This window comes from Zerene cesonia, chromosome 10 (genome assembly GCF_012273895.1).
Source record: "Zerene cesonia ecotype Mississippi chromosome 10, Zerene_cesonia_1.1, whole genome shotgun sequence".
NCBI lineage: Eukaryota > Metazoa > Arthropoda > Insecta > Lepidoptera > Pieridae > Zerene > Zerene cesonia.
This window is the reverse complement of record NC_052111.1, coordinates 2,106,356-2,134,315: the sequence shown is the minus strand read 5'-3', so window position 1 is coordinate 2,134,315 and position 27,960 is coordinate 2,106,356. Positions and strand designations below refer to the sequence as shown.

General features: G+C 34.5%; 3 protein-coding genes across 5 annotated transcripts in view; 1 reads left to right on the top strand and 2 right to left on the bottom strand.

Moving 5' to 3' along the window:
- Positions 1-1,265, bottom strand: part of LOC119829809 (mitochondrial ribonuclease P protein 1 homolog) — a 2,735-nt gene extending 1,470 nt beyond the window's left edge. The window contains 4 exon segments of the mRNA XM_038352528.1: positions 1-228; positions 352-500; positions 576-796; positions 947-1,265. Coding sequence (XP_038208456.1) covers positions 1-228; positions 352-500; positions 576-796; positions 947-1,100 — 752 coding nt within the window. The 5' untranslated portion in view covers positions 1,101-1,265.
- A 545-nt stretch (positions 1,266-1,810) lies between these two features.
- On the top strand, positions 1,811-2,696 carry LOC119829800 (peptidyl-prolyl cis-trans isomerase-like). The gene is made up of 2 exons (XM_038352511.1): positions 1,811-1,866; positions 2,015-2,696. Exon 2 carries the CDS (start codon positions 2,032-2,034, stop codon positions 2,608-2,610), a length of 579 nt encoding a protein of 192 aa, XP_038208439.1. The 5' UTR covers positions 1,811-1,866; positions 2,015-2,031; the 3' UTR covers positions 2,611-2,696.
- Positions 2,697-3,498: 802 nt separating this feature from the next.
- Positions 3,499-27,960, bottom strand: part of LOC119829798 (solute carrier organic anion transporter family member 5A1) — a 33,126-nt gene continuing 8,664 nt past the window's right edge. Inside the window, exons 2-17 of one of the 3 annotated variants that reach the window (XM_038352508.1) lie at positions 25,698-25,737; positions 19,399-19,532; positions 15,811-15,972; positions 14,796-14,931; positions 14,500-14,716; positions 14,015-14,217; positions 13,462-13,603; positions 10,181-10,288; positions 9,813-10,046; positions 9,490-9,654; positions 8,932-9,133; positions 8,464-8,633; positions 7,606-7,843; positions 7,076-7,267; positions 6,666-6,817; positions 3,499-6,408 (exon numbers count right to left, since the gene is read on the bottom strand). In XM_038352508.1, the coding sequence (XP_038208436.1) occupies positions 5,705-6,408; positions 6,666-6,817; positions 7,076-7,267; positions 7,606-7,843; positions 8,464-8,633; positions 8,932-9,133; positions 9,490-9,654; positions 9,813-10,046; positions 10,181-10,288; positions 13,462-13,603; positions 14,015-14,217; positions 14,500-14,716; positions 14,796-14,931; positions 15,811-15,972; positions 19,399-19,469 (3,096 nt within the window). In that variant the 5' untranslated portion in view covers positions 19,470-19,532; positions 25,698-25,737 and the 3' untranslated portion in view covers positions 3,499-5,704. The remainder of the gene's footprint in view (positions 6,409-6,665; positions 6,818-7,075; positions 7,268-7,605; positions 7,844-8,463; positions 8,634-8,931; positions 9,134-9,489; positions 9,655-9,812; positions 10,047-10,180; positions 10,289-13,461; positions 13,604-14,014; positions 14,218-14,499; positions 14,717-14,795; positions 14,932-15,810; positions 15,973-19,398; positions 19,533-25,697; positions 25,738-27,960) is intronic. The other 2 variants (XM_038352510.1, XM_038352509.1) reach the window with 2 other exon arrangements.

Genomic DNA, 27,960 nt, shown 5'->3' with positions numbered 1-27,960 from the left:
AACCAGGGCTCATCCACTGATGGTACATTTCTTCTAAACTGATCCATGAAATCTCCATTATTATCCACATTACATAAATGTAAATTAAAGGGCTCTTTGTGCATTCTATTATCACCAAAAACATAAGTGAGTTGTTTTGCAGCATTTAAAATTTCCCTTTTTACCATATGCGTTTCATATGAACAGTCAATAACAATGGACTGACCACTCTTTAAAGCTTGTAAGGCTCTAAAACAAATAATTAACAAAAAATTAGCAAAGTATCATACAATCTTCATATATTATTGAAAAAGTAATTCAAGCAAACATAGACAACAACTGATTAGTAAAAAGTATTGATATTAATAATACCTGTAATTATCAAATTGATTGATTGATTGGTCACGGATACGTAAAAACAGTGTTTGATGTTTAATACCATATATTAGATCATCCGGAAACTCTTTTGATTCTTCTGGTTCCATGTCCTCAAGTTCCTTTCTCCTTGCCTCTTTTTTCATCTGAAAATTTTATTTATAAATATGTAACAAAAAAATAAAATAATGTATGAACTTCTATATGAACTATTATAATACCTTTATATTCTCTTTCCTCTTCTCATTTTTCCATAAATAAGTGAGATAGTTTGCTCTCTGATTTCTTGATGGCAATTCCATCAAATACTGCCAATTTCTAAGATCCATAGAATCAGGTGCAGTTCTGCCATCTTGACGCATGACTTCTACTTCCAACATTAATACCCTTAGTTTTTTTTCAATTTCTTGGTTACCTTTACTTATTTGGCTAACAATTTTTTCTAAAACATTTCAAAAATACTAATTATGTTAATGGAGCAGAGGGATCGCTCAATATTTTCTTCCATGAAATAATAAATTTATGTAAGAATAAAATTGTGTGAAAGTTCATTAACAAATTCCTATTCTTTACCACATTTACATATATTTACCTATATCATCGTCGGCTTGGGATGCATATAATCGGGAAAAATTGATATAATTGCTTCTTATATTCGCAGGATTTACTGAATTTACTGAAGCAGGTATAGGTAGGACATGTCCTCGTTGACCAATCCTTAAAAATAATGATCTAAGACAATGCATATTTGTGCTACTGAAAACTATGAAATAAATTTAATTATAATATATTTTCTATGCGTGTTGAATGTTGATCAATTTCGGAATCTAACCTAGATTTTCAAGTAAATTTTGTTTATATGTGTCATCTGTCAAACAATCGTAGTATACCACAGATTAAGAACTAGCTACTAAGTTACTACTACTCTTTGCATTTAACCAAAATATCCTATTAATCCTACTATATAATATTATAAATGCGAAAGTTTGTAAGGATGTGTGTGTTTGTTGCACTTTCACGCAAAGATTACTGAATCGATTTCAATGAAATTTGATACGTAGATAGCTAGACAACTGGAAAAACATACAAGCAACTTTTTATCCCGATATTCCTACGTGATACGGAATTACGCGGGTGAAACCGCGAGGCGCAGCTAGTATTATAAATGCGAAAGTTTGTAAGGATGTGTGTGTGTTTGTTGCTTTTTCACGCAAAAGCTACTGATCGGTTCAGTAGTTTTTAGTAGTTAGTTGCAATGAAATTTGGTACGTAAACAGCTGGACTACTGGAATAACATATAGGCAACTTTTTATCCCATCATTTCTACGGGATACGGACCTACGTGGGGGGCGCACCTAGTTAGTTGAAGATTTGTCAACTGTCAAGTGCCATTTCACAGTTCACACTTGTGATTTGTCAAGTGTCAGTCACAGCAGTGAGGTTAGCCGCTTTAAGTCTTTAACTTTTAAGTTATAGAAATTGTATCCTACATCGCTTATAAATAAACTGAAGGTATGATATAGTAAAACTATTACATACAATATAAAAAAAATATCAAAATTCACTTCAACAACGATATGTTTACATTTCAAATTATCTCTCTAATAGTTAGGTTAAAATGATGGTACGTTTAAAAAGGCTTCATATAAATTTTTCGCAGATCTTATTCTTAACAGCATGGCGCTAACTGCCATGTTGCGCAGAACCCTCATCAATGGGACGGTGTACTCTGCTGCAGCAATGCGTTTTGCTTCAACGCAACAAGAGAAAAAAGTATTTTTCGACGTTACAGCTGATGGAGAGCCATTAGGTCGAATAGTTATGAAACTTAATTCTGATGAAGTTCCGAAAACTGCTGAAAACTTTAGAGCATTATGTACAGGAGAAAAAGGGTTTGGATACAAGGGTTCCTCATTTCACAGAATAATTCCAGATTTTATGTGTCAAGGTGGAGATTTTACGAATCATAATGGCACTGGTGGAAAATCAATTTATGGACGCATGTTTCCTGATGAGAATTTCAAGCTGAAGCATACCGGTCCAGGGATCTTATCAATGGCAAATGCTGGTCCCAATACTAATGGCTCTCAGTTCTTTATAACTACTACTGCTACTCCATGGCTAGATAAGAAGCATGTTGTGTTTGGCGCTGTAGTAGAAGGCATGGATGTTGTTAGAAAGATGGAGGGCTTAGGCTCTAGGAATGGAAAACCATCCAAAAAAGTTGTCATTTCTGAATGTGGTGAGCTAGATTAAAATAATGAGAATTGTATATATATATCTGTTGTGTAGTTACTATTTGTAGTTCTAAGTATATAGTAAAAATCATTTTTTAAATCACACTTGTGTATTTCATTGAACTCATCCATATTTTAGAATATAAAATAATTTAATAATGATGTAGAGTAGAAGTTGTTTAATAAATATCTCATATTATGTACAAACCTGCAAAAAGATTTATATTCATCTTTGTTCTTCCAGTAAATGGTATTAGATTTTATTAGAGAGATTAAAGATTTTAACAAGCCATTGTTAAAATCTTTGATGTTTAGAATTATTTCTGGGCATAAATATGCTCTGCAAATTATAATTTTTGTAGTGATAATTAATTTTACCTTATCCATTTTAAAAATAATCACTTGTGGGTTGAGTTAAATGGAAACCAAAAGGGGGATTTTCAGTAATATGTAAGAGGAAAGGTTTGTTATCATTGCCTTTTGTTAAAGAGTCAACAAGATCTAGGGGCTGACAAATTGTTAAAAAAATAATGATCAGAAATGCTCTTATGTGATAGATATCAGGTCATTGACTGTAAGCATGAGGCAATATGTTATTAATATTATGATGTCATGATGAGGCATTGAACATTGGTTTTTATTTTTTTATTTGGAGGAGTGATTAATTTTAATCAGAAAAATAACATAATATTCTAATTTCCCCAAGCAATTCTAGTTCCTCATTGTATCATGAGTCATATATATGTATTGAAATTTGTGATTATTTTTCCATTTCCTTTCATACCTCTTTTATCTATTCTGTGTTCTTTACAGTTTTGATTATTATTATTTATACAGGTGATATGGACGAATATAATATTCCGGAGCGTTAGGAAAGAAGATAATGTTGTGTTAAATAAAAGTATGGTTTAAAATAGGTATGCAATTTTTATTAATCACTAAATGCAACAAATTAGTTTAGAAGTTGTCATTATCAAACAATTACTTTCGTGATTGAAGTGACAACGGTACAGCTAAATCAGTATCAAGTCTTAAGGCTATTGTAAGGCATTTTTAGATAAACACTTTATTCATATCAAACTATTTCTCTCTTAACATTTATAAGACGAAAATTTACACAGACACTATCCATTGTCTCTCCCTTAACATTAGTGAATTATTTTAAAATATTTATACTAAAATAATATTACTACAATAGTAATTGAATTCTTAAATTTTAAATTATCAGCCCACAAATTGACAGAATTTTAGTAATTTTTCATGAAATGAGGGGATTTTCAAATACATTACATAATGCATGTTTTTATAGACATAAATGAATTTAATATAAGGCTTAATCAGGTGAATAATTTGAAAAAGGTAAATGGCAAGAAAACATTGAAGAAATCAAAAATATATTCTAAACATAGGGGCTGTAATAAAGGACAAAGGGTTCAAAATTATACAAAAATGAAAAGCTTGTTTTCTTTCATTCACAAACTTATGTGTATAAATCTCACTCTTCATAAATAATTTGAGATCACATAATATTTGCATCACAAAATTTTAATAGACAGTTGGGAGGGAGTGCTTGAGTTTAACATTGGTGAATCTAATCATCATATTTTCTTTAATTGTTGTGAACTGGTATGATGCAAGTTATTAAAATAAATATTTTGAAATAGTCACATCACTTATCTGCCACAATTTTTGTAGCAAATATACTGGTCTTTCTAAACTTTCTAGACTTTCTAAATGATTGTGTTGACAGAAACATTGCCAAATTAAATCAATATTTTTTTATGCATAATATCAATGATCAAACACAAAACAAAATTAAACAAAATGGCAGAAGAAGGACAATCTAACTCAAGGAATTAAAACTTCAAATGGATAAGTTAAATTAAGAGCACATATTTCTCTATGTTTGTAGATGGCACAAATATTCAAATTATACTTAACAAATCAAACCAAGCACCACAAAAGCGGTAGGTAATTACTAAACTATTTTAGAGGGAATCACACTATGAAGTGAACTATTACATATAATTTATGTGCATCGCCATATCGATATTAGGGAATGTAAGTCTATTTTCATGATACAAATAAATTTTTTCTATCTAATATTCACAGGTCTTTTGTGCAGATTTAATATTTTTTTCTATCAAAAATTTTGTCTTTTATTATCTAAGTATATAACGGGTCAATAATCAACATTCTACCGTTTATCGTGGGGTACTAATAAAACAAATAGAATTATCTACAGGACAAATAAGTGAATTTTACTTTATCCTAATTTGGTTTAATAAATGCACCTTATATTTTGACAATTTCGCGTTTATTTTCTTTTGAATGAGCCAATATCAGCGAGTTACCGGTTAAAGCAGTTCAATAACCATAGCTGAAAAGTGCATTTATTAAACTTTACTTATAATATCTACTTTATATGTTTAAGGCCTTGTGATAATTATTTTTAGTGTAAATATTAATTTGTGTTCTTTTTGGACACTGTCCAATATAGCATTTAATCTGTATCACACTGAAAACATTGAATTATTGCTTATCAAAGGTTGTCATTAAGTACAGTTTATCAACATAAATAACTTGACAGTATTTACATATTTTTCTGTAAATATGGATATCTAAACTATTCTATTTTAAATTCTACTCAAAGTAATATGAAAATATAATCCTATAGAATGCAAACCAATGTAGTGAATAACATCGAGTCTATATGTATGTACAATGCGTTTATATTCGTCTCGATATGAATTCAAAATAAATTAACTTGGTTTGGTTTTAAAACACTAGGTACTACTAAAACTGCAGAAAGCAAGTTTCATCATTGGAAAGCTTTATTATAACTACTAAGATATGGTTTCGAATCACTTGCATTGGGCTAAGCATAGAAGAAATAATTTGTACAGTCTTTTTCAAAACACATTCAACGAAACACTGTGATTTTTGTCAATCTTGATATTTTTTTTTTAATTTATCACTCACTTTTTAATTTATCTTGTCATTATTAATTAAAAATTTCACTAGAATGTTTTTGCAGCTATAGTGGATAGGCATAGCTACCTACCGATAGCTGCTTCGCGCTGAGATTCACAACTATTTGAGCAAATGAGTACTCAGACTCGAGGGTCGATGGTCGTAGCGGAAAGTTGATCAACGCTGCGACCCTTCTGTATCTGTAAACTCAATTCATTCGGTTCCATAGTGATGTGGTGTGACGAGGTTCGTTTATGTTTTGTCTCCGGTGGTTTCAGGTCTTTGGAGTTGGTTCTTCTGTGTCGCAGAACGCCGGCGCCTTCGATCAGACGCTTGCTCTCTTCGTCGATGCACTTATTGAGCGGCAGGACGGTCAAGTCGAGACTCTCCATGCTTTTGATCGCTAGGTGCTTGAGCTGTTCGAGGCTCAGGTCTCGCGAGTCTCCTCGGGAATGTACTTTGAAGTCCCTGGAGCTGTTCCTAGAGTGTCCGGGGAAGTCCCTCGATGTGGACCGCGGGAAGTCCCGGGAGTGTCTCGAGTCGCTCCGAACCGCGCGACTTCTCTCCGGCTCTTCCAGGGAATGTTGTCTCCCTCGCGGCTCCAACTGGATAGTTTTGGAATCGTTTCGAAGGTGCCGAGACGCGACCAGAACGCGGGAGTTCTTCCCGACGGTGCGAGGCTGTGAATCTTGGGAGTATTGCGAGTCGGTTCGCTGCAGCTTGGTGTTGTGCTCGCTGTGGCCCGCGTCGGGGTCCATGGGCGAGGTGATGGCGGAGCTGGGGCCGGTGGTGATTCCAGAACGGAAGCCGCTAGCGTTGTCCGCTGAAGGGAGTTCTTCGAATACTGTAAATAATACATTATATTTTTTTATGGTTTTTATTGTATTGATGTACACTTAGAACACCAGTGTAAATTGCCATCAAAGTGATTCATTAATTTAACTGCTTCCACACAAAATCGGATTATATAAATAAATTTAAGAGGGAACACAACCATTTATTGTATGCATGACACCCAATGCACATCCAATGCAAACATCTACCTTTCACGCTATCATCATAATAACATACAATAAGTCAGGTAGAACACTCAATACTCACACTTGTCGAGGCTGATGATGGAGCCGGCGATGTCCTTGTGCGGGTCGAGCGGCGGCGCCGTCTCCAGGTGCTTGCGGCGCCGCACGAGCCACCAGTCCACCAGGAATATGCCCAGAGCAACTATCTTTATTCCACCGCATAGACCGACGTATCTGAATGTGCCATGTGGGATAAAGAGAATTATTTATCCCCAATTTTTAAGGGTATTTTTAGCAATTACCTACATGTTATGAGCGATGATCTTAGGTAGAAATAAAGGTAACTAATATATTGATGTATAGTTATTTATATGATAAGAAGAATATAAAAAGATTACTTTAAAAAAGTATCAAATTTTTTTCTATTAAGTTGAACCGATATTACAACACTCAATATTTACACACTTATTTTGAGGGTAGCTTCAAATGTACCTGTATCGGAACTGCTCGATGTCATACAGCAGACAGCGGCCTCCCTTCTCGCCGCTGCAGGATTGCTTCCACAGCAGGCACGTGGAGTCGATGAGGTTCCCAAACACTATGGGCGCAGGAATGTAGCCGAATAGACGGAATATCACGAATTGCATACCGAGCGCGAACGAACGCTCTTCTTCACTGACCGATCTGAAATAGATATGTTTTTGAGTTATATGATGTGTTGTATTTAGATTTATAATAATAATTTTTTGGTATTGTTGTTTTTCAATATAGTATTTGGACAAAATAAATAAATAAAAATTCTTGAACGTATTTGTAAATCATTTACATTTCTACTAACCAGAGAACGAAAACAATATGATATGATAATAAAGAATAATATTATTACCTTATGCTATATAATAAAAAAAGCATTGAAATGTGACATCTACCAATCGTATAAAACACACGGTTTATAAAGGCAAACTTTACTAAAGTTAAAAAATAAACGACTAGCAGACTAGTAACTAGAGAGCACGACTCACCGGAGCACAATCATGAGCAGCGGCATCTGCGTGACGGCCACGACGAAGGTCATGAAGAAGAGCAGCACGAGGAAGGGGAAGATGGTGGTGCAGGGCGGGTTGCAGGCGCCGGCCGTGGCCACCGGCACCACCGTCACCTCGCTGTACTCGCGCGCGCCGCCCGCCGTGAGCGCCGACGCCGCCGCCCCCACCACGCCGCCCACCGCCGACACCACCTCGCCGCGGTTCTCGTGCACGCCTGCCCGTGTGCCACACTTACTTACGTGCACATACAGTGTGTATGGCACTGTTAGACCTTTTCCCCAGTTAGAACTAGTTGTAACTGAATGCTATTGTAACAACTAGTTTTGACAGGAGAATACGCGTTCTAGTGGAAAACGAGGTTCAACAGTGGCATACAGTACATTTTACGTATATGCATGTACGCACACAATGTAGTATGCATGTGTGTACGTGGGATGGTCTCACATCCCGTTTTACACGTAGTTGCGATTCTGATATACGTCTAACGTATACAAGTTTTAAATATAGCGCATTGGGAGAATTTGAGTAATTATATATAGGTATTATACGAAAATCAATACATCAATCAATCATAAAAAAATAATAGCTGCGTGGATATTTTACATGATTGGATTTATCCTGTAATTTTCTATTCAAATATAAACTTTTCCTCGTACACCTGTATAACATAAGCACTTCTTATAATCCTCCAAGAATTAGTGAGTCAATGTTAAAAAAAATGTCTACGAGATTGGAGTCAATCAATCAATTTAAAAACGTTAAAATTCATCCCACACATTAAATCAACGGTTGGCAGCACATTAAATGTGGTTCCATATGAAATCGGCAACTCACAGGCGCAGTTGGTGAAGTTGGAGCGCGACGAGAAAGCGGCGCAGCCGGCGTGGCACGGCGAGAAGTACGTGAGGCCGTTGTTGCCGCACACCGGCTCCATGTCCGTCTCCGTGCACAGGCAGTTGAAGTTGCATGCCGCCGTCAGGTTCACCTTGAACGGCTCCAGGTTGCTGCCGAGCACAATGTCAATTGTCAAATTCTTGTATTTTTTTTTCCGGAAAGTGACAGAAGGAACATTCACAGTGTTTGCCATGTAGGAATAAATATGGAATGGCAAACTTTTTCCAAATTAAGATTGACTCTGCTAATGAACAATTTATTTAGGCCACACACCATCTTGATGAGGGAGAAATTAAAATGACTGAATTAATAACCAGGTGACAATTATTTTGCGTGGCAATACAAATCGGAACTATATTTTAAAAGGAGTAAAACGTCTACAATTTCTAATGAGTATTGATCTTTTACCTATTATTAGTATAGGGTATGGTAGTGCCAGCCATTTTAATGTTATCACAGCCGAGGAAAAACAGCAGAGCGTAGCACGAGAGGCAGATGGTGTTTGATATGAGCACGAACTGTACGGCGCCCTTCGGCCGCAGCTCCAGCCGCTTCAGCAGGCACCCGCCCATGAAGATGCCGATACAGGCCCCCGGAATCGCTATTGACCCTGAAAGTATTTTATAAAAGTTCATTATAGGTCGTGCAAATATCGAAAAGAGATTAATTATGCCTGGAGTCTTACTGTTAGATAACGCCTTTCGGATAATTAATTGATTTCGAAAATTTTCAATCTGTACTGAAATTTGACTAAGGGTACTGATAACAGGAAACAAGCACACAGAAGTACAATAGTTTTATTGAAAAACATTAGAAAAAAAAAGAAAATTGTTTCATTAAAAAAATGCTGAATAAAACGTATGACCTATTCTTAGACATTTTTTTAACAAAAATATATATAAACACGGTGTTAACGTTTCCATTAAATCTTTAAACATGAACTAAATCTTATATGTCATTAATTACCTGTGAAAACGCTGGCCTGGCTCTTTCCAAGGCTGAACTGCGTCTCAAGATATTTAGGCAAGAACACAACGAAGCCTGACACTATCATGAGCTCCATGCACGCTCCCAGACAGGTCACCACGTACACAGGGTTTTTGAGTAGTCGCCACATTGACACGGGGATATCTGAAAATGAGAACGGATTAATTATATTCTCATAAATGTTTTACTTCATCCAGCTAAAAAAGTTGATTGAAAAAAGTATATAAGTGATGGTAGAAAAGGCAGAATTGGACTATACTGAAACATATTCAGTTTTACCATCCCATCCCATTTGAATTCACCTTTAATATCCTTTCCATATCCGGTGTCTCGGATATCGTTCTGCGGTTTCGGCGGCGGTTTGCTCGTGCCCGATCCGCTTGCGGCCGCCGCTTTTTCCACTAGACGAATCTTTTCTTTCTCATGCTCAAGCACTTTTGGGAATGAGAAGAACGGTATAGCGACTAGTATCAGTAGCAGACCGCCAAGTAGGAATCCACCCCACCACATTCCAACCCAACGATGGTCCCCGGGATCTGAAACCGATTGTTTGATTTAAGACACTTCGATAAAAGTCTGTTGAAAAAAAATTACTTCTTAATAAGTAAAATGTACCATATACGATTATATTCTTTGTAAGGTAATATTCAAGATTGATGAATTTACATACCTATAGATATAATAGCACCAGAAAAGGAATCCATGTGGAAGGATAGAAGATAGGCACCAAGTAGAAATCCAAGAACTGGACCAAAAGCGCCCATACTGTACATACAACCTGTAAGTACATGAATTTTGTAATATGTTTAAGTTAATCTTATTATAAAAGCATTTTAATTTAATGAACTCTTTGTTTACTCGCATAATCCTGGAATAGAATACGATTGATAAAAATTCCGTGAAGAGCATTATCAAATCTTTACGTCTGACTTTTTTGAATCAAAATCAATAAGTGTTCCATAGGTCATGCAAGTGTAAAAACCAGTAATTGTATTCATTAATTAAGAATAGAGGATTTAAGTTCAAAAACAATATTAGTATCGCCTTAACATTTGTCGTTTCCGAAAGTCGGTAGCTTACATAAAGAAGTTACATAATCGTAACGTAATGTAGATCATTATGATTCGGAATTTTACTTAGATTGCTCCATTATGTAATCTTTTATTTTACAGCTGTTATAATAAATTGCATTCATCTTTTTAAATCCATCTTAATTTACTAAATTATGATAAAAATATGCGTAATATACGAAATAGAAATCGTTTGCTGGCATTGTAGTGTCGTTTTGGAGATTAACTTCATATAGGATCTTTGTTAATTGTGTAACATCGCACCTGTTTGTAGTGCTATTGTATATAGATATTGCATAAAAGAGCCATTCGATAAGGGCGCATTCAGTACGCGGCGTTTGCCGGCACTGCGGGATCAAAAGTGGGTCATACTTGGTTTCACGATCGCACTTTGCAGAATTCGTGCAACGCAGCTAAATATTTATATTTATCCTTTCATAGCGCTTTTTCAGTACTTCATGTTTCAACACTTAGCAATGAAATTGTTACAAGATCAAATAAAAATCTGCGACTCGGTGGACTTAATTCTCGAGCGCCTGTCTAATGTACTTGACATTAAAATATATGGGCAAAGGAGAGAGGTTCCGTCTGAAGGTTATATGAGAGGCTTTCGTATTACTTTGCCGGAGGAGGGTGCCGCTAAAAAAAATAAATCACTTGACAGACTGAGTACAGAAGGATCATTGAATGTGGAATATTTCGAGAAGTACGTAGTTACAAAAGTAGTCTTGTGGGGTTCAACGTGGCTCCAATTATTCATATATTACATGAACTTACTTGAGTATATATAACTATTACTTAATCTTGTATAGTGTGACATGTTTTCATTCAAGTTGCGTGTCCAATTAAGAAGGTACCAACTAATGCGTTTTTGCCACATAACGCCTTACTCAATGTCAATGGCGACTAAAATAAATTAATAATGTGTCCACCTACACGGAAGTGTCATTCTGTTAAAATTGCAGGGTACGTTAGTGGACAGGGTATGGCGGGTCAAGGTCACGGAATCGAATCAGGGTGGAATCGAGGTTGGCGCGAAAGACTGCGCCAACTGACAAATACGCGCATAGCATGCGATACTTCTTCGAGGTTAAACCGAAAATTAATCAAACATGGAAAGAAAAGATTTATAGGAAATAATATGGAACTTGGCAGCTTATTGCATCACCATTCTGAAATTTCTTTAAATATTTATACGCATTTGTAATACTCGCTTGCAAATACTTCTCTAATTTTGAAAACCAAGTTGCTTTAACTGTTTTGTTTCATTTTAAATATCCTAAAAGTAGAAGTGTGACCTCAAATTATTTTATACATAATAATAATTTATACATAAAAAAACATTTTCACATTACTTTGATAGTCTAATGAAATATGAATAAAAAATAAATTCACTTATTACATTAAAATATTCTTATTAAGCAATATTTATTGCAATATTGTGTAAATTTTGAAGCGTTCATTCTATTCGGAAGCTGGGTGGATTGTTTTTATCGAAGCCAGAAAAAGTATGAAAATGATTTGTAAAACAAGACGAGCGATTGTGATGCTTCGCTAGTAATATATATTTTTAATTTTATAATTAGTTGAATATGAAACATACATGTATGTTTTTGTTACATTAAAGCTTATTCAGTGTCTTAAAATATTGATATTCTGCTAAAACATATGTTGAGAAGATACTTCAGAGAAAATTAAGATCAATCCAGGTCTAAGTTAATCGTAGACGCGTATCCTATCTTATTTATTGCGTATTTTTTATGAATTCCACTCGCAAACATTTGATATTGCATGTCACAACGCTGGCAGGTGTCAAAGTTAAGTATAACATATTAAAACATTTATTTATATGGCAATTGAAAACCGCAATAAAAAGGTAATAGCACAAAGGCGCGTCTGGGCTGGGTTCGTTGAACTACGCCGTGTGCCGTCGTACTTGGGTTTATGAGACATCGTGTGGTTACAACGCACCGTTTCTACATCGCAATAAGCGCCGTGATGGTAAGGTCGATCCCTGTACGTCAGGATTATTAATGCATTAAGACAAAACTCTTCTAGGACTACGTAAGCTGAGCTTCGTATAACGTACGGCGAGTATGATAAAGTTCAAAATGCATTTATATAACAAATATGGTAGTTAAAATTCAGAACTCGACAGCAAAATACACAAATACACGGAAGGATGAATTATTGTTGACGCGATGCACTGTACCTAAAATGATTTAATATGTTCATACATATTTTTTGTACAATGACCGGGGCTATTATAATGAGTAATGTAAAGAAGTTTGTTGACATTAAAAGACAGACAAGAGCTATAAAAACGAGTTCAGTTTTTGCACGATTAAATATGACAAAAAAAAATTACAGAGAAAAAACAATTTTGTGTAGCCAGACATAGATAGAGTTCGCAATTTATTGGAAGCCTTACGTAGGTCATAGGGGGAATTTAATATCATCGGAAATCAGCCATAGCTTATCAGCTTTCCAGGTGAAGTATGATACATTTGAAAATGTTATTTTCTGCTCTATGAGGATACGTATATAATGAACTGGTCAATACTGATCATTATCTCTAACATAAAACCTTGTAGATATAATATATTACAATAATTAGCGTTAGCCTTATGATTAAACTTCCAGACGTTCTCTATTAGACATAAGTATAGACTGGCCTCATAACTTCTGCATATAATGTTCTGTTTAGCTTATTTATCATTTAAAATGGCAAGTGATGTATGGAAATAAACGTCCTAAAGTGTTTAATAAGCTATTGGGGACCATATCAGCAAGTAGTAATATTTTTTGGTTTTTTAAATTGTTTTCTAAGATATTGAGAATAATTCATTTTATTATTTGAAAATAAATGTTTATAACTCACCTATATACATACTAGAAGACTCTGGCCTCACATGGTCATCCACATACGTGGTGCCGAGAGTTAGAAGTGGTGATCCCCCACATCCCAATAGCACTTGCGCTACTATGAACACCATAACTGGGACAAACGTGCTCGGAGAACTCTGATAGGACAAGAACAAGGTCATTTGATCAAGAGACCACATTTTTACCTAATATTAAGTAAACCCAGATCTGGATGATGATATGCCTACTGGAAAAGAGACTTTTTCAGTCTCATTTCAAAAATGACCCAAAGTCAATAGAAACAATTAAATACTTGCCCAAAAAGTGCTAAAGCAATAATACTAAATAATCTAATAAAGATTTCATTGGATGAAGTCTAATAAAGTTAATCCAATTTATTTTGTGCGATCAGGTTTTTCTAGCACCAATCATTTAAAACATTACTTGTCAGTGCTATCAGTAGTTATAAGCAAAGGAAGATAAATAAAAACATGTTTAAATTGCAATGTCTCGGCAGACACACAGAGGAAAAACGTAAGAAACCTTCATGAGGCCGATGAAATGCTTACCTTAATACAATTGTCGGGTCTCAAATTGGCAGGAGGCAGGCCCTGCGAGAGTCTACCGAGGCCTCCCATATCCTGCTCGAGAGCTCGCGGGAGCCGGCAGATGTTATCGTCCGATTTATTATTCGACAACATTTCGCTGTTCGCTTCCGCTATAAAATGCGGCACGACAAACACCAGCGATCCGATGCCCATAATAACGGCACCTAAAACATGCAATAAATCGTTTATGTGTTTAGGTGCATAAACATCACCTCGTCTGTTAGATGAAACGAAAGACGAATCAACGATATTGATTCTAGACCGAAATAAGCACTGATTTGATAATTTCTTTACGAAATTCTAACCCCACAGTAGATTAAATGAAACATGTGATGGTTTTTTTTTTTAATGTTATAAACTACCTAAATTATCTCAAATACATGTAAAGGCACGAGGAACGAATTTGTTTGAATATCACGAAGCGTGTACATAAACAATATGCTTACCAACTGCAATCCACACCGGAATATGTCTCCTGCTACCCAAGTATGACACGAAAATGACTGTAATAACGTTGCCGATCTCGTAGCTGCTCGCTATGAGCCCCGAGAGGCTGGAGGGTATTTCGAAGCGTTTCTCGATTGTTGTGATCACAGAGTTGATGTAGCCAGAGCTTAAAGCCTGCTGCAGCGTAACTAGGAACGAAAGGAAAAATACGAATACCTGAAACATTTCATATGGTAAATATCGATTCGGAGGAAATAAAGTCATATATTATGATGCGAAACGTAAGTAGTCTTACTTTAATACTAGAGAATCTCTGGATAAATAACGGCCTCCAAGATAGGATACCACAGTCTCGTGAGTCATGCGGAATGTCTAATATCTCTGGGAATATCTGATGGGGTTTTTCTTTCTCCTTCTCTCGTTCCCGGTCTCTGTAATAAAAGGAGTATAAAAGAATTTTTTAAATTGGAACATAAAATAAAGTGAATTCTCGTGTCTTAATTTGGAGAATGAGGCATATGCAATAAAGATCTATTTGCCTGAGCGATTTTCCCTTTTACGCACAAGTGGAGGATCAGCCTTTCCTGACTGCCAGACCGAGACATTTAGCCTTCTGATGACTCCACTTTTCTAGGCTCACACGATAACCAATAATGTGATAAGCGGGCGATCATTAAAAATAGAATAATGTGAATATGTTCATACATTGAGTTAAAAGAAGCCGTTTATTTAATATGCTGGTAACAAATTTTTAATAGGAAAATTTCTAAATATTAGTTTCTTCGATGATAACAAAAGAATCTGTTCTTTTTATAGAAAACACTCATCGTTTCAGTTAAAATTATCATGTTGGTAATTGTAAAATTATATACGAAAATAGGTTGTCATTATAAATAATTGGTTTTAAGTTGCCTTAAAATTAAAGTTATTGGGAAATTATAGTACTGAATTGTACTGAATTATTTAAGGAGCCACTAGAATGACGATATCTAAATTTGATAACATATCTTTTATTTTCTTAGTAAAAATGTCTAAGTAAAATCACCGATATGATTCATGATAGATTTAAAATTACGACTATATTTTTAAGAAATATATATTGAACTAGATATGTTGAGTTTTAATAAACGCTCTATTGCTTCAATAAATTCAAACTGTACTCGTAGTATATAAATATCGATAACTTTATGTTTTGTTTCTTAAAGAAAAAAAAAAATTTACTTTTCATAAATGTATAAACTATATAAATCACTCTGATACCTACGTGAAGAACCTTATCAATGTCATAGAACTAGTCGTAGGAGGTTTACCTGTCACATATTCCAGCAGAAGGGTTCCTGCTGTGACATTTGATCGACTCCCGTGGGGGGTACGACGGTGGCGCGCTTGGTCCGGCTGTGTCGCTCGCTCCACTTTCACCGCACCCCGACTCCGCGTACAGGCCCGTCATTGCATACATGGATTCTTGTCTTCTAACAGACAAACAACATTGATATTAGTTAAGCTTATTTCGTCGCAGAAATTATCGAACAATGGAAAAAATATTGGTAAGTATGGTACCCAAGAAATGGATTACAATTACCTCTCTAACAACAATCTCAACTGCTCAGCTGTTACATCCGACATATTGGCGACACAAAAACAGAACGCAGCTTATTCAATACCAAAACAACAATGATTATAGAACACGGCTAAAGTTTTCGCGACCGCTGTGACGTCACCTCAACACTAACATTTTGGCGATTTCACTTTCTCACGACACAATGGCGTTCGCGATTATAACTGTACACATATGTTTAACGGAGTATTTGGAACGTGCTCTTATGGCGTACTGGAGATAAACGTGATGATGACTAAACTTAAAGCTTTGTGTTAGGTGTGATATCAGTCGCGTGCGATTAGGTGCGAATGTGGGCCAGGTGTCGCAAACCGAATGCTATCTATGTATGATGCGATGGTTAGCGTTATCAGGTAAATATTTCGGAGGGAAAATTAAGGGTTACAAGAATATGGTACGTTTCCTCTATAAACATGCAGGAAACACACGGCACGTGATTCTATGTATATGGTAAATTGCATATTGATTTTTTCTTGGTGAAAAAGATAAATTGATCTCTTATCAATATCAATACTATATTCTGATTAGAATATTGAACGCCCTATTCCGTTAATGCATGCATTTTATATGATAACGTTCAATTACTGTTTCGGTAACGGTACGCAACGGTGTGAAATATGTTACTTATTATGGGCAGGCATGTATAACAAAAATCTCTTGTATAATAGCTATGGTTATTATGTAAGATAATTTTTCGTTTCGTTAACTTTGTAAATTATACGTTTTTACGATTTAACTGTAATTAATGTTACATATATAAACGAATGTTACAGAATTAAGATAGATTCAGCATGTATTTATATATTTAATCATCCGACTTATTATCACATTGGTTTTAGTTATTGATGTTATAATTTTTTTTGAGTTTGCGATATCGGTTTTTTTCAATACACCTATCATAAGAGGAAGTACAGTATGCGTATATATATACGTTAAATACGCATGCTCTACTTGATTTGATTTCGACTTTGTCTACGTGATAGGTATGACATTTCTATTGATGATATGATTGAAATAAAACTAACACAACATTACCTTTTTTTAAGGCGATCTAAATAAGAATAGGATTGATACAGGACCTATTTGGACGTCACAGTCGTTAACTTAAAAAATTAACAATAAAAATCTAACTAGCTGCATGCCCCGGCTCCGCCCAAGTAGTCATTTATCGTATTTGAAATAATATCTAATATATAAAAATAAGTCGCGTTTTCCTTCCTGACGCTATAACTCCAGAACGCACGAACCGATTTCCACGGTTTTGCATTCGTTGGAAAGGTCTCGGGCGCCGTGAGGTTTATAGCATAGAAAATTCAGGAAAAAATTCTGCAGAAAAGCGGGAAAGTCATTTTTCACATACAACCACCTGGTGGCGAAACGGAGTTCGCGGGGTTTGCTAGTATTATATATAAACTCTTATCTTTTAAGTTGTATCAAACTGCACATGGTGTGCAATTTTAATTTAAATACGGTGAACAGTTTAGGGTCCATCGCCTATAAACAACGTGATATGTTATTTATATAAAAAGTTTATATATATCAAGACTAGCTGTGCCCCGCGGTTTCACCCACGTAAGTCCGTATCCCGTAGGAATATCGGAATAAAAAGTTGCCTATATGTTATTCCATTTATCCAGCTGTCTACGTACCAAATTTCATTGCAATTGGTTCAGTAGTTTTTACGTGAAAGAGTAACAAACATCCATACATCCATACTTACAAACTTTCGCATTTATAATATTAATAGGATATACCTCAACACTAGATTCGTGTATAGACAGACATAAGTTACATTTCTGTAACACATATAAAATAAATTTGTCTTATCATTTATACTGTAAAAACATAAAATAGTTTATACATAGACATGAAAGCCAAGGTTATTACACTGGACATAAAACAAACGTTAAAATCCGTATAATACGAATTGTCTGACGGCACCCGAACGTAAACATGTAAATATTATCATAAGGTAACAGGCATCGCATGAATATTACGTTAGGTATTTATCTACGTTTCAGCATGTAACAATTAATCATATTTGTTGCTATTTATTTTATAGAATAGAGTGGAAAATATTTGTATCTATGATTATACATGGCAGCTATAACAATTATAACGTTGTTACACAATTGAACCATTATAAATGTGATATGGAAACTGAATTATATATTGTGTGTACGGTGACTAATCGCTTGAAATCCGTAAAATAACAAGGTGAATTACAACCGTTTCATAAGTTTTGGCCTACATACATTTTTGTTGATTCCTAGAGATTAAAGGTTGTCTAGAAGGTAAATGAGATAATAATAGAAAAAAACACCATAATATAGATTTATTTCCATGCTTATAGTATTCGACGTACACCTGCAGAACGAAATAACAACACTGAAGTCTTACTATTGGTGCGTTTCTAAAATATTACGTAGTTATGGCCTTTATTACGATATAAAATTGAGACATTATATTTATCTATTACTAATTGTCTAGTCATTTGGTTTCAAAAGATCGGTTTACCTGGAATCTTTTCTGGGAGATTTAAATTTTTTTTTATAGATTTATAGATTTTGATATATTTTCCACTCACGACGCCGTATCATGAATGCCACTGAAGTGTCGCCATTGTCCATTGACATAAAGACATTTCTATTCCAACTCATTATTAGAGGATAATAGTATAACATATACTAAATAAGCTAGAGAAACAGTACACGTTTTCGCGGGATAACTCTTTTCCGTACCATCTTGAGGTAGAGTAAGCGAAGCGTTTTTATTGTGGTTTCCCTGAAATTAAGTTCTCCTAGCAGTTGATTCGTACAAGGAAGAGAGGAGTAGCCAACGCAAGGTTTCCCTTATACTTACCAAGATTACCACTCTGGTAACAATCTTATCTACAAGTCATAGAAGATAATACATATTTTAGATATCGCGAGCTGAAAACATAAGAGATGGCAAAGTGGGGAGTCAAAAAGATAATATAAAAATCTATACAATAATCCAAAACTCGAACGGAATTCATTCTGGGCAAAATTACCCATGACTGAAGTATATTGCAATTAAGTCATGAACTTCTTAGGGTTCATGAACTGTATTTCTTAGCTAAAGTCAGTGACGTCATTTCAATGTTATTAGTCATTTACATATATTCTCTAACCATGCTTTTCCTTGACATTAAAGTCTACTTAGAAAACAGTGCCTATTTAATGGTCAAAGCATAACGAATGGAAGGCAATATTAGGCTAAAGCAAATTTTCATAATGTTGTCAATGAGGTTTATTACCTGTGCCCTTTTCTGTGTTGGGGCGCGGCGTTTGCGCCGCCAGCACTCTGCTGTCTCTCGCCTTCTGTCATTGTGTTCGTTTACTTTGCGTCTCACCGCGAGCCCATACCAAACTGTCGCGTACACTGCACCACCTGTACAAATGTAACAATATGTATTACGTATACTAAAGTTGCTCATACTTATTATATTTTGTATAACAAATACAAAACCAAAAGAGTAAAGGAAAACGATTGCTGAGGCGGGATCACGGGTGGCCGAGATCCGAGGCCATGGTTCGGCAGTGACAAGGGCTCGAATACCGCCTATTGATATTTATTTCTATTCTTTTAAATGTCTCAATTTTGCAAAACAAAAGCAGTTGAATGCTATAAAACTACAAATTAAAAATACTCTCACTGAGTTTGTTCTTATTTATTTTAAATACCTATATTGATTTATAGCTGTGTCCTGCAGTTTCTGTTTAGATTTTGAAATTAATTATCTACACTAATATTATAAAGATGAAGAAGTTGTATTTTTGTTTGCTTGTTTATTATGGATAAACTCAAAAACTACTCCACCGATTTTAAAAATTCTTTCACCATTAGAAAGCTGCAACTTCGCTGAGTGACATAGACTATATAGGTATGTACCAAGGGCGAAGCCGGGGCGAGTTGCTAGTATATTAAGAAGGTTGAATCTCAGACGTATCTATTTCCTAACTTGTATTGATTTTACGTGTTTTCTTAGCCTCGGATATTACAACCGATACATATTTTGGTAGCTAAATGTTTATAAATTCAATAATTTTACAGCTGCCTAATGGTATGCCATTGTTTACATAATATCATTGTGGGAAATATTTCAATTTAAATTTTTCAGGTCGCAATATTGGGACCGTTATAACCGCAGCAAGGAAGTATTAAGATCTCTCATTGAACTCGAAACCTTTATCTATAGCGAGAATCAAACTGTTAATAATACACAAGCAGTTATTGAACATTTTTAAAATACGTGGATTATATGATGAGATTTCATACTGTATATGGAGATGCTTTTGGATTGTTATGATGCTATAAACAAAACCGTCACTTATTGCATGTGTTTCTTTTGGCCTCCAGCCGCGCTCTATATTTGTCAATGAATCAGTTTGTTTAAAAATAAATAAGTTATTATTAGCTACGAATAAGAAACAATGATTTTTCTATGTTTACATCTATCGCATCAAACATAACGCATACAATAAAAGTTAATATAACCAAAAATCCCACTCACAATATTCGTGTGTTGAAATGAGAAAATGACGTATATACTTAACTATATATTAATATTGTTCTCATAATATTTACAATCTCACGGCACATGAATGACGCAGTAGCAGTTGTTGTTAACTGTTTACCGCAGATTGTGAATCGGGGCTTATAACAGTAATTAGGATTATAAAAATAATACCAAACTAATAAGCCGCTCGCGTTGAAGACATAGATTTTTAGAAATATGACTAATGTTTACCGTTATTAATCATTAAAAAAACATATTTTATGTTAGGCATGTGCTTTAGGGTGATGTTTAAGCCGTTCATTAAACTAGACACGTCCACGTAAGCAAAAATCAACGAACACAGACCACAGAAACCTAAAACTGGAAAATGATAGAAGTTAAGCATATACAATTGTATAAATTATGAATTAGGTATCTTTTTAGGTTTTAAGTACTATCATGGCAAAAATATTAATAATAAGGATTACTACTCTGTAATAGCTACATAACAAAATTTGTAATAGTAGGCTGTAATCATAGTAAAATGATATCGTGAGTCTATTTCATTGCGTTATAATTATTTTATCAGGTATCAACCTCAAGGCCGCTGATGCAGGTAGTCATTAAAGTTTAATAGCTCACATAATGTAATGGTTACCTTAAAGTACAAGACCCCACTATTCGATTGCAGGTGTTTATTTCTTTATGAAATTTATTTTCAATTAATGTTAAGGGAGTATGCAATTGATTAACGACTTTTTTCTATTCTCTACATTGTTTCCTGTTGCATGTCATGAAATTTATTTAAAAAAGTAATACAGCCGCTATTTTCAATGTAACAAATTGATTATAGAAAAATTTAAAACATTTTTTTCGGGTAGTTTTTATCTACATTACTCGGGGCAACTCAGGCAACATTACTCAAAATACATCTGCAGAATCGAGTAATGATCAGATTAGGCTATTACTTATTAGCTTGAATGAAAGCGGACTAGTGCAAATTGTGTACTAACTATTCATTGAATTTTAAAACATATTCTTTTGTATTATACAGGCAGGTTATTGGAGTCGTCGGGGAAGTTATCTAGGTTAAACAGTATGAATTTAACGATCAATAGATACTTTTAGAAAAAAATTTTGCTCAAATGTGGATAGTACCTTAATATCTACTTACGATAATTGCTAAAGGGTATAAAAATATATAATGGACATAAGATAGATGTACACAAAATTCCTCCCGTTTTACCTGCAATGTTATATAACAAATTGCGGAGTGGTTCAGATGCCAAAAGTTGGAGGGCGAAATATGCTGGTTTGAGGCATCCGTTCGTTCAGTTCAAGGGTATTAGTTTCATTTTTATCGTTATATTATTGAATGTTGGAATAGTTTATAATGTGTATATCCTTATATTATTTCATAAATCCATTAAGATAATGCGAAAAAGTTTTAATACTTCGTATATTTATAACGAGGACAACATTTGAAATAATGTTTGTTTTGATTATCAGACAAAAATTTCAATGTTAAAAAAATACATATTTTATATTATATATAATAGTTTGCAGTTTGTAAATCAGGATTTATTCTACATTTATTGTAATGGTGTCTTTTCAAGGTTGCTTCAGATTTTCTATGTGTAACGGTCGATAATATGATGGGTCGAACTTTCCAGTTCACTGCAAGGTTTTTTATCGAAAACATCAGTTTTCCCTATCTATTTTAAAGATATGCCTACTAAGGTTCTTCCACAACCTCATTTTAGGACTATACTAGGATATGCTCCTAAAATAAACACGTCAGCAACTTTTTCATTAGCTTAAATTGTTTGTGAGATATTGCCAACAATGTCAAAAATCCTTGAGACGGCTGCATCTTTGAACGAATAGTTAAGAACTATCACGAAAAAACAAATCTTCGTTTAACAAAAATGATAATCAAATTGAATCCTCCCAACCTATGAAGCCACAGACAGACATCAAAATACACACAATTAAATTATAATACTCGTTCTTATTTTTGGGTTTAAAAGGTATACGTTAGCAGCATGGTATCCGTTCGGATAACCTTATCCTTTTATAAAAGGTGAATTTACCATTAACGACAAGGATTTACTTCTTACTAACACGAAATCACCACTGGAATCTACACGCACAATCTCTAGAACGAAAAATCTCACCACCTCAAACGATGTGTTCCCAATGTCACTCGTATGCGCGTCTCAAAAATCTCCATTAACACAACATGCACTTGTATTGTTTACAAGCTAATCTACGAGGTTCCGTGCTGCAGTGGCAACGAACGGCACGAACCCTCCGACGCGAGACCGGTTCTCCTGCTGATTCATCCGACGATTATCCGGTATGTTACTTTTTTCGTTTAAGAAATTCGAACGAAGCAGACAGGCTGTTAATTTGCCGAACTTTTTGTATTCACCTTACACGTTGCTTGAAAGAGACAATTTATTTAAAACAATTTATACAGCCTGGCTGATATATTGTCCAATATAGCAGCATGGTTACAAATATTTGGAACTCTCCTGATAAGTTAAAAAATCTTGTAGTAGGAAAGTTCCTCATTTGAAAATCACAAGTGTTGTTCATTTTAATCGTTTAGAATTTGGCAAAATTAATAGCTTACTACTTGAAAATTGAAAATTAAAATACATCGTCCTATAGAAATAGTTCAATTGCAGTTGTATAGAAGAAAAACCACAATGACAGTGCTTGGTACAGGCGTTCTATTTTTCCCTTTTCAGGATGCCATAAACTTTTTTTATTATTTCCTATTCACTATTCATTGTTGTCTTTTAATTCAAAATGCCAAAAACGGTGTCTAAAAATATATTGTTTTAAATATAGAACAAGCGCAATGCGTCATTAGCGTAGGCTCTAATGAGAGGAGTTGAGATTACAAATGGATTCAAAGACGCTAATATTTTCATTCGTTTTTGCACAGATAAAAAAAATACACAAAAGAAATCAGAACTTCTAGAATGGTAGACCGTGAAAGTTGAATAGGGATACGGATGACTTATTTCTTGTGTTAGGTACTACGTCGGTATAACACGAGAATAATGTTACGATAAAATGACTCATCAATAAATTATATGAAGCATTGGACTGTCGTCCGTGTTCTATGGATGTTATGCAGGTTTATAAGGTAATTCTATATTTTTAGTCTTATTAAGTATATGTACATACGATATGCCACAAAAAAACTTTGAGACCTTCAATTAGCAGCGAGTTCCTTTTTTATAGTCTTACTAATACTATAAATGTAAAAGTTTATTAGTATATTTATACATAATTATTGTGTCTGGAGATAGGAGACTAGAAGGTGACATTGGTTACTTTTATGGTGGAGAAACGTCCATTCCCGTGGGGAGATCCATAGTAATGATTGTTTGAATCACTATGATATTTATAAAATCTGATAGAAGGCGCTAAAAATTATTATTAAAATTAAAACAAGTGAGTATTCTTTGATTACACAATTGCAGCTGTTGACAACAGCTAGTTTGATAGTCGCCATCAAATACGACTATTACTAATATAGTAATAAAAGTCCTTATTGTACACAACTTACATATTTTACTATATTTTTGCTTTATACAACACGAGACTTCCGCCCAAGCCGCCCACGTAGTGAAGGAATAGACAACCTATTAGTATTTCGCGGACAGAATCTGGTCCCGTGGAATTTTCCGGAATAAAACATATGTCCTTTCTCGGGTCACAAACTAACTCTGAACCATATTTCATGTGAATAGATTCAGTGATTTAGGCGCTATGATGAGACAGACAGGCAGAATAACTTTCGCGTATGTAATACATGCTATTATATAATATAATGTAATACAGTGCAACCTTAATATAACGTACCTCAATATAACGTTTTCCTCGTTTTAACAAATATTTCGTAATCCCCTTGAATTGGCCATAAGAGTCAATGTAAAATATCCCTTTACATTACGAACATTTTTTGCGAACAACCTCTTTATAACGAATTTTTAACTATCAAAAAGTTAAGTTAAAGTATAAGTACCTCTATTTAACGAATTTCGTCAACCCAAAACCTTTATATAAAGTGTAACCAATGTAATGATTCTTGTAGTATGTGATTCATGTCGCGACAGGTTTCGACATACTTTTTTTCGTAAAGCGATCATTGTTGTTTAATGGAAAGTAATGTAAACACTGCTGCTCGTCACTATTGTTAAAGATTCAAGAAAATTGAAATGGCTCAGAAACGTAAAAGATGTTCCTCATCGGATTATATATTTTTTTACCTCTTTATAACGAATTTTAGACCAACCTAACCTCAACCTAACGAACCTCAGTTCAACGAATTACTTGATATAACGAATATTTATTTGTTCCCTTCCGATTTGTTATATCGAGGTTGCACTGTATATCGACTTTTATCGTAAGAATAAGTAAACTGTTTTTAAAACCGATCCTACACTGATAAACAGTTAGTTACAACCCGCGCCGTCAAAACTTCTTGGAAATAATGATTAATTGAGTAAAGAAATGGCGATACTGATGTTACCCGAAATGTGATTGTTCGCGCCGACTTCGGTACTTCAAAAGTTTTTATCATGGACTTATGTGATATGATAACAAGACACACTTATTTTTTTAATTTACTAGATTACCGCCAGCGGCTTCGCCCGCGTAGTCAAAGAAGCTTGATAGTCCCAAGTTTTTCTCCGCAAAATCTCATTCCCGTGGGATTTCCGGGATAAAAAGTAGTTTAAAGCTTTTCACGTGTGTCAAACCATCTCTGGAGGTACCAAATTTTATCCAAATCAGTCAAACAGTCTCTTAGATTAGTGCGTTCGAGCACAAACAAACTTTACAGCTTCATAGATTGGTATAGATTAAAACTGAACATTAGAAGTCACCAATTAGTTTTACACGTAACCAGTTCATTGTACTCACGTTAAGATACATTTATGTATGAACGAAATCAAAACACGTAAACAGTTTACAGAAAGGCAATGAGAGAAAGATAATTTTATCAACTACATTGTGAATGATTACAATGGGTTTACCTTCAGCGTCTTGCGTGATCAACTGTTTGCATTCCGGAATCTAAAACAAAAGAGAAAATATACTTATTACAACTACTACTTCTCGTATACATCCTATAGGTATATATAAATAGAATTTTATGCCAAATAGACTAGATATTTTATGCATTCTCTAACTTCATGTCATGTTAAGGTGAATCATGAATCACGATATGCATTTAAAAATAGAAAGTGTTTATTAGTATGTAATCACTGCAATTGGATCGAATCTAATTCAACTTATTCGACTAGATCTAACTAAATAAGAGAGGTTTATGTTTTCATTTAATAGCGGTTTGCCCCGGATTCACCCGTGGTACATCCAGGAATCACGTACATACAAACGGTGAAATATTTGTTGATCGTGGTGTAGTAGTTCATGTTATAAGCGCGTTAAACAAACAAACTTTTTCGCTTTAAATTGGTATTTATACATTAGTATTAGTATAGTATAGATATTGAACTGCATGTGTTTAGTTCTATACGAAAAAAAAAAAAATGTTTTCTTTAGCAGCTTATAAGTAGAGCAAAAATCGTTCTTATAAGCCTTGATGAGGCTAGCTATGCATTAAGGCTTCGGTCAGAACGTATAGGGCTTCGCATTTGTAGATCCTATGTACGTCGTACTCGTTAAGAAAGGTATTAGTGCAGGTACGATGGCCGTGTGTTGTGACATGTGCTCAGTAACAGTATGGCGTAATGTCACATGGCCCTTTTTCCTCTTTTTACCTTGGCTCGTTAATCAAACGGAAGCAACGCTACGCAAGCGAAATGATCGCTCGTTGTAATAGTTGGTTTAATCTAGTAACATCAATAGCTGTTTGCAGTTCAATAGATAGTTTATTTATTATAAGAAATACTCAAAAATTATAACAACAACGACGGCGGTTGAGAGAGTGCTGTGGATAAAGTTTTATGTTATTCATTTAGCATTGACAAATAAAGCTTGACGTTCGTGTGTGATAAGTATATTATATGCCATTCAATTATCACACTTTAAATATTTGCATATTGATAAAATGTAAAAATTTTATCTGAACAATCCTATAGAACCAACATCTGTTTTAGGATAATTGTTGCGTGTGTTGTGGGAATTATACTAAAAAGAAATCCTACTGCGATATGCTGTATGTATACGAGTCATAATTCACAACTCTTTATGCAAAACTGGTTTCCATACAAATTCGATAATATTTTTTATTTACTTATCATTAAATCGAGACGTGAAAACATAATGCTAATGAGAAATAATAAGGCTAATGTTAGTACTTAAATAAAAAGTTAATGTAAAAAAAAAACATTACTTCATTCCAATCGCGAAATCATAAATACCATAGCTATGTATAGCTTTATTATTTATATGAATGATGCGGTTGATTAAAAATTATTTTGTAATGTGATCTGAATACATATAAAACTCGATAAGCAAGTTGACTCATAACGGTTATAGCTATCTAGATAGCTTTCTCCCATTTGGAATTCCCTGTGACTAGTCCGGAGCTCGCACCGCATATTTCACTGTATGTTTTTCGATGAAATCAAATATACATCCATTTTATAATGAAGGCAATATGTACTAACATCTTCATTCATTTATAGTAGCTCCTACTTGCTTAGCCTGTACGCTTGTATGTAACCGACTTCTTTAGACTCGATTTTAACCCACTTTAACCACGGCAAGATTGAATACAAACTTTGTACACTTATCAAAGATCGGTGACAACAAAATAAGTTCTTATTATACTGATTTGGATCGCCAGGATTATTTTATTTTCTCACGTATTCTCTGTATAAAAACACAAGGGAACATAACATTGTCAGGGAATGTTAAATAATTCAGACGAGCAATGTAGAGAGCCTGTTCAGCAGACTTGGAAATACATATATAATATTGAGGTAACCTTTTAGCATTTAACAACTGAAGAACCTTTGTATCGTATATATATTTGTCATTAGAAAATACGATTGCAAGTTGACTTAACTGTAGAGGTCTCATAAAAATAGAAATGGCCCATAAGATAATTCTAGATTGAGACAGGTTGAAGGGGTGAGCGACCGCGTTGGACGGTCATAGTCGCTCAACAAACACAGCAAACCACATTCACATGAACATCAGTACGGTTCTCATTATTGCGAATGTACTGTTACAAAATATAATCACACGATAACACATAATGTAATGCGGTACTGATGTCGAGAGTAAAACCATATTCGCCAACCCGCATGTAAAATTATGTATTATATA

Bases quoted from the DNA above. Each gene is read 5' to 3' on its own strand.
- LOC119829800 (XM_038352511.1), top strand. From the start codon at position 2,032: ATGGCGCTAACTGCCATGTTGCGCAGAACCCTCATCAATGGGACGGTG.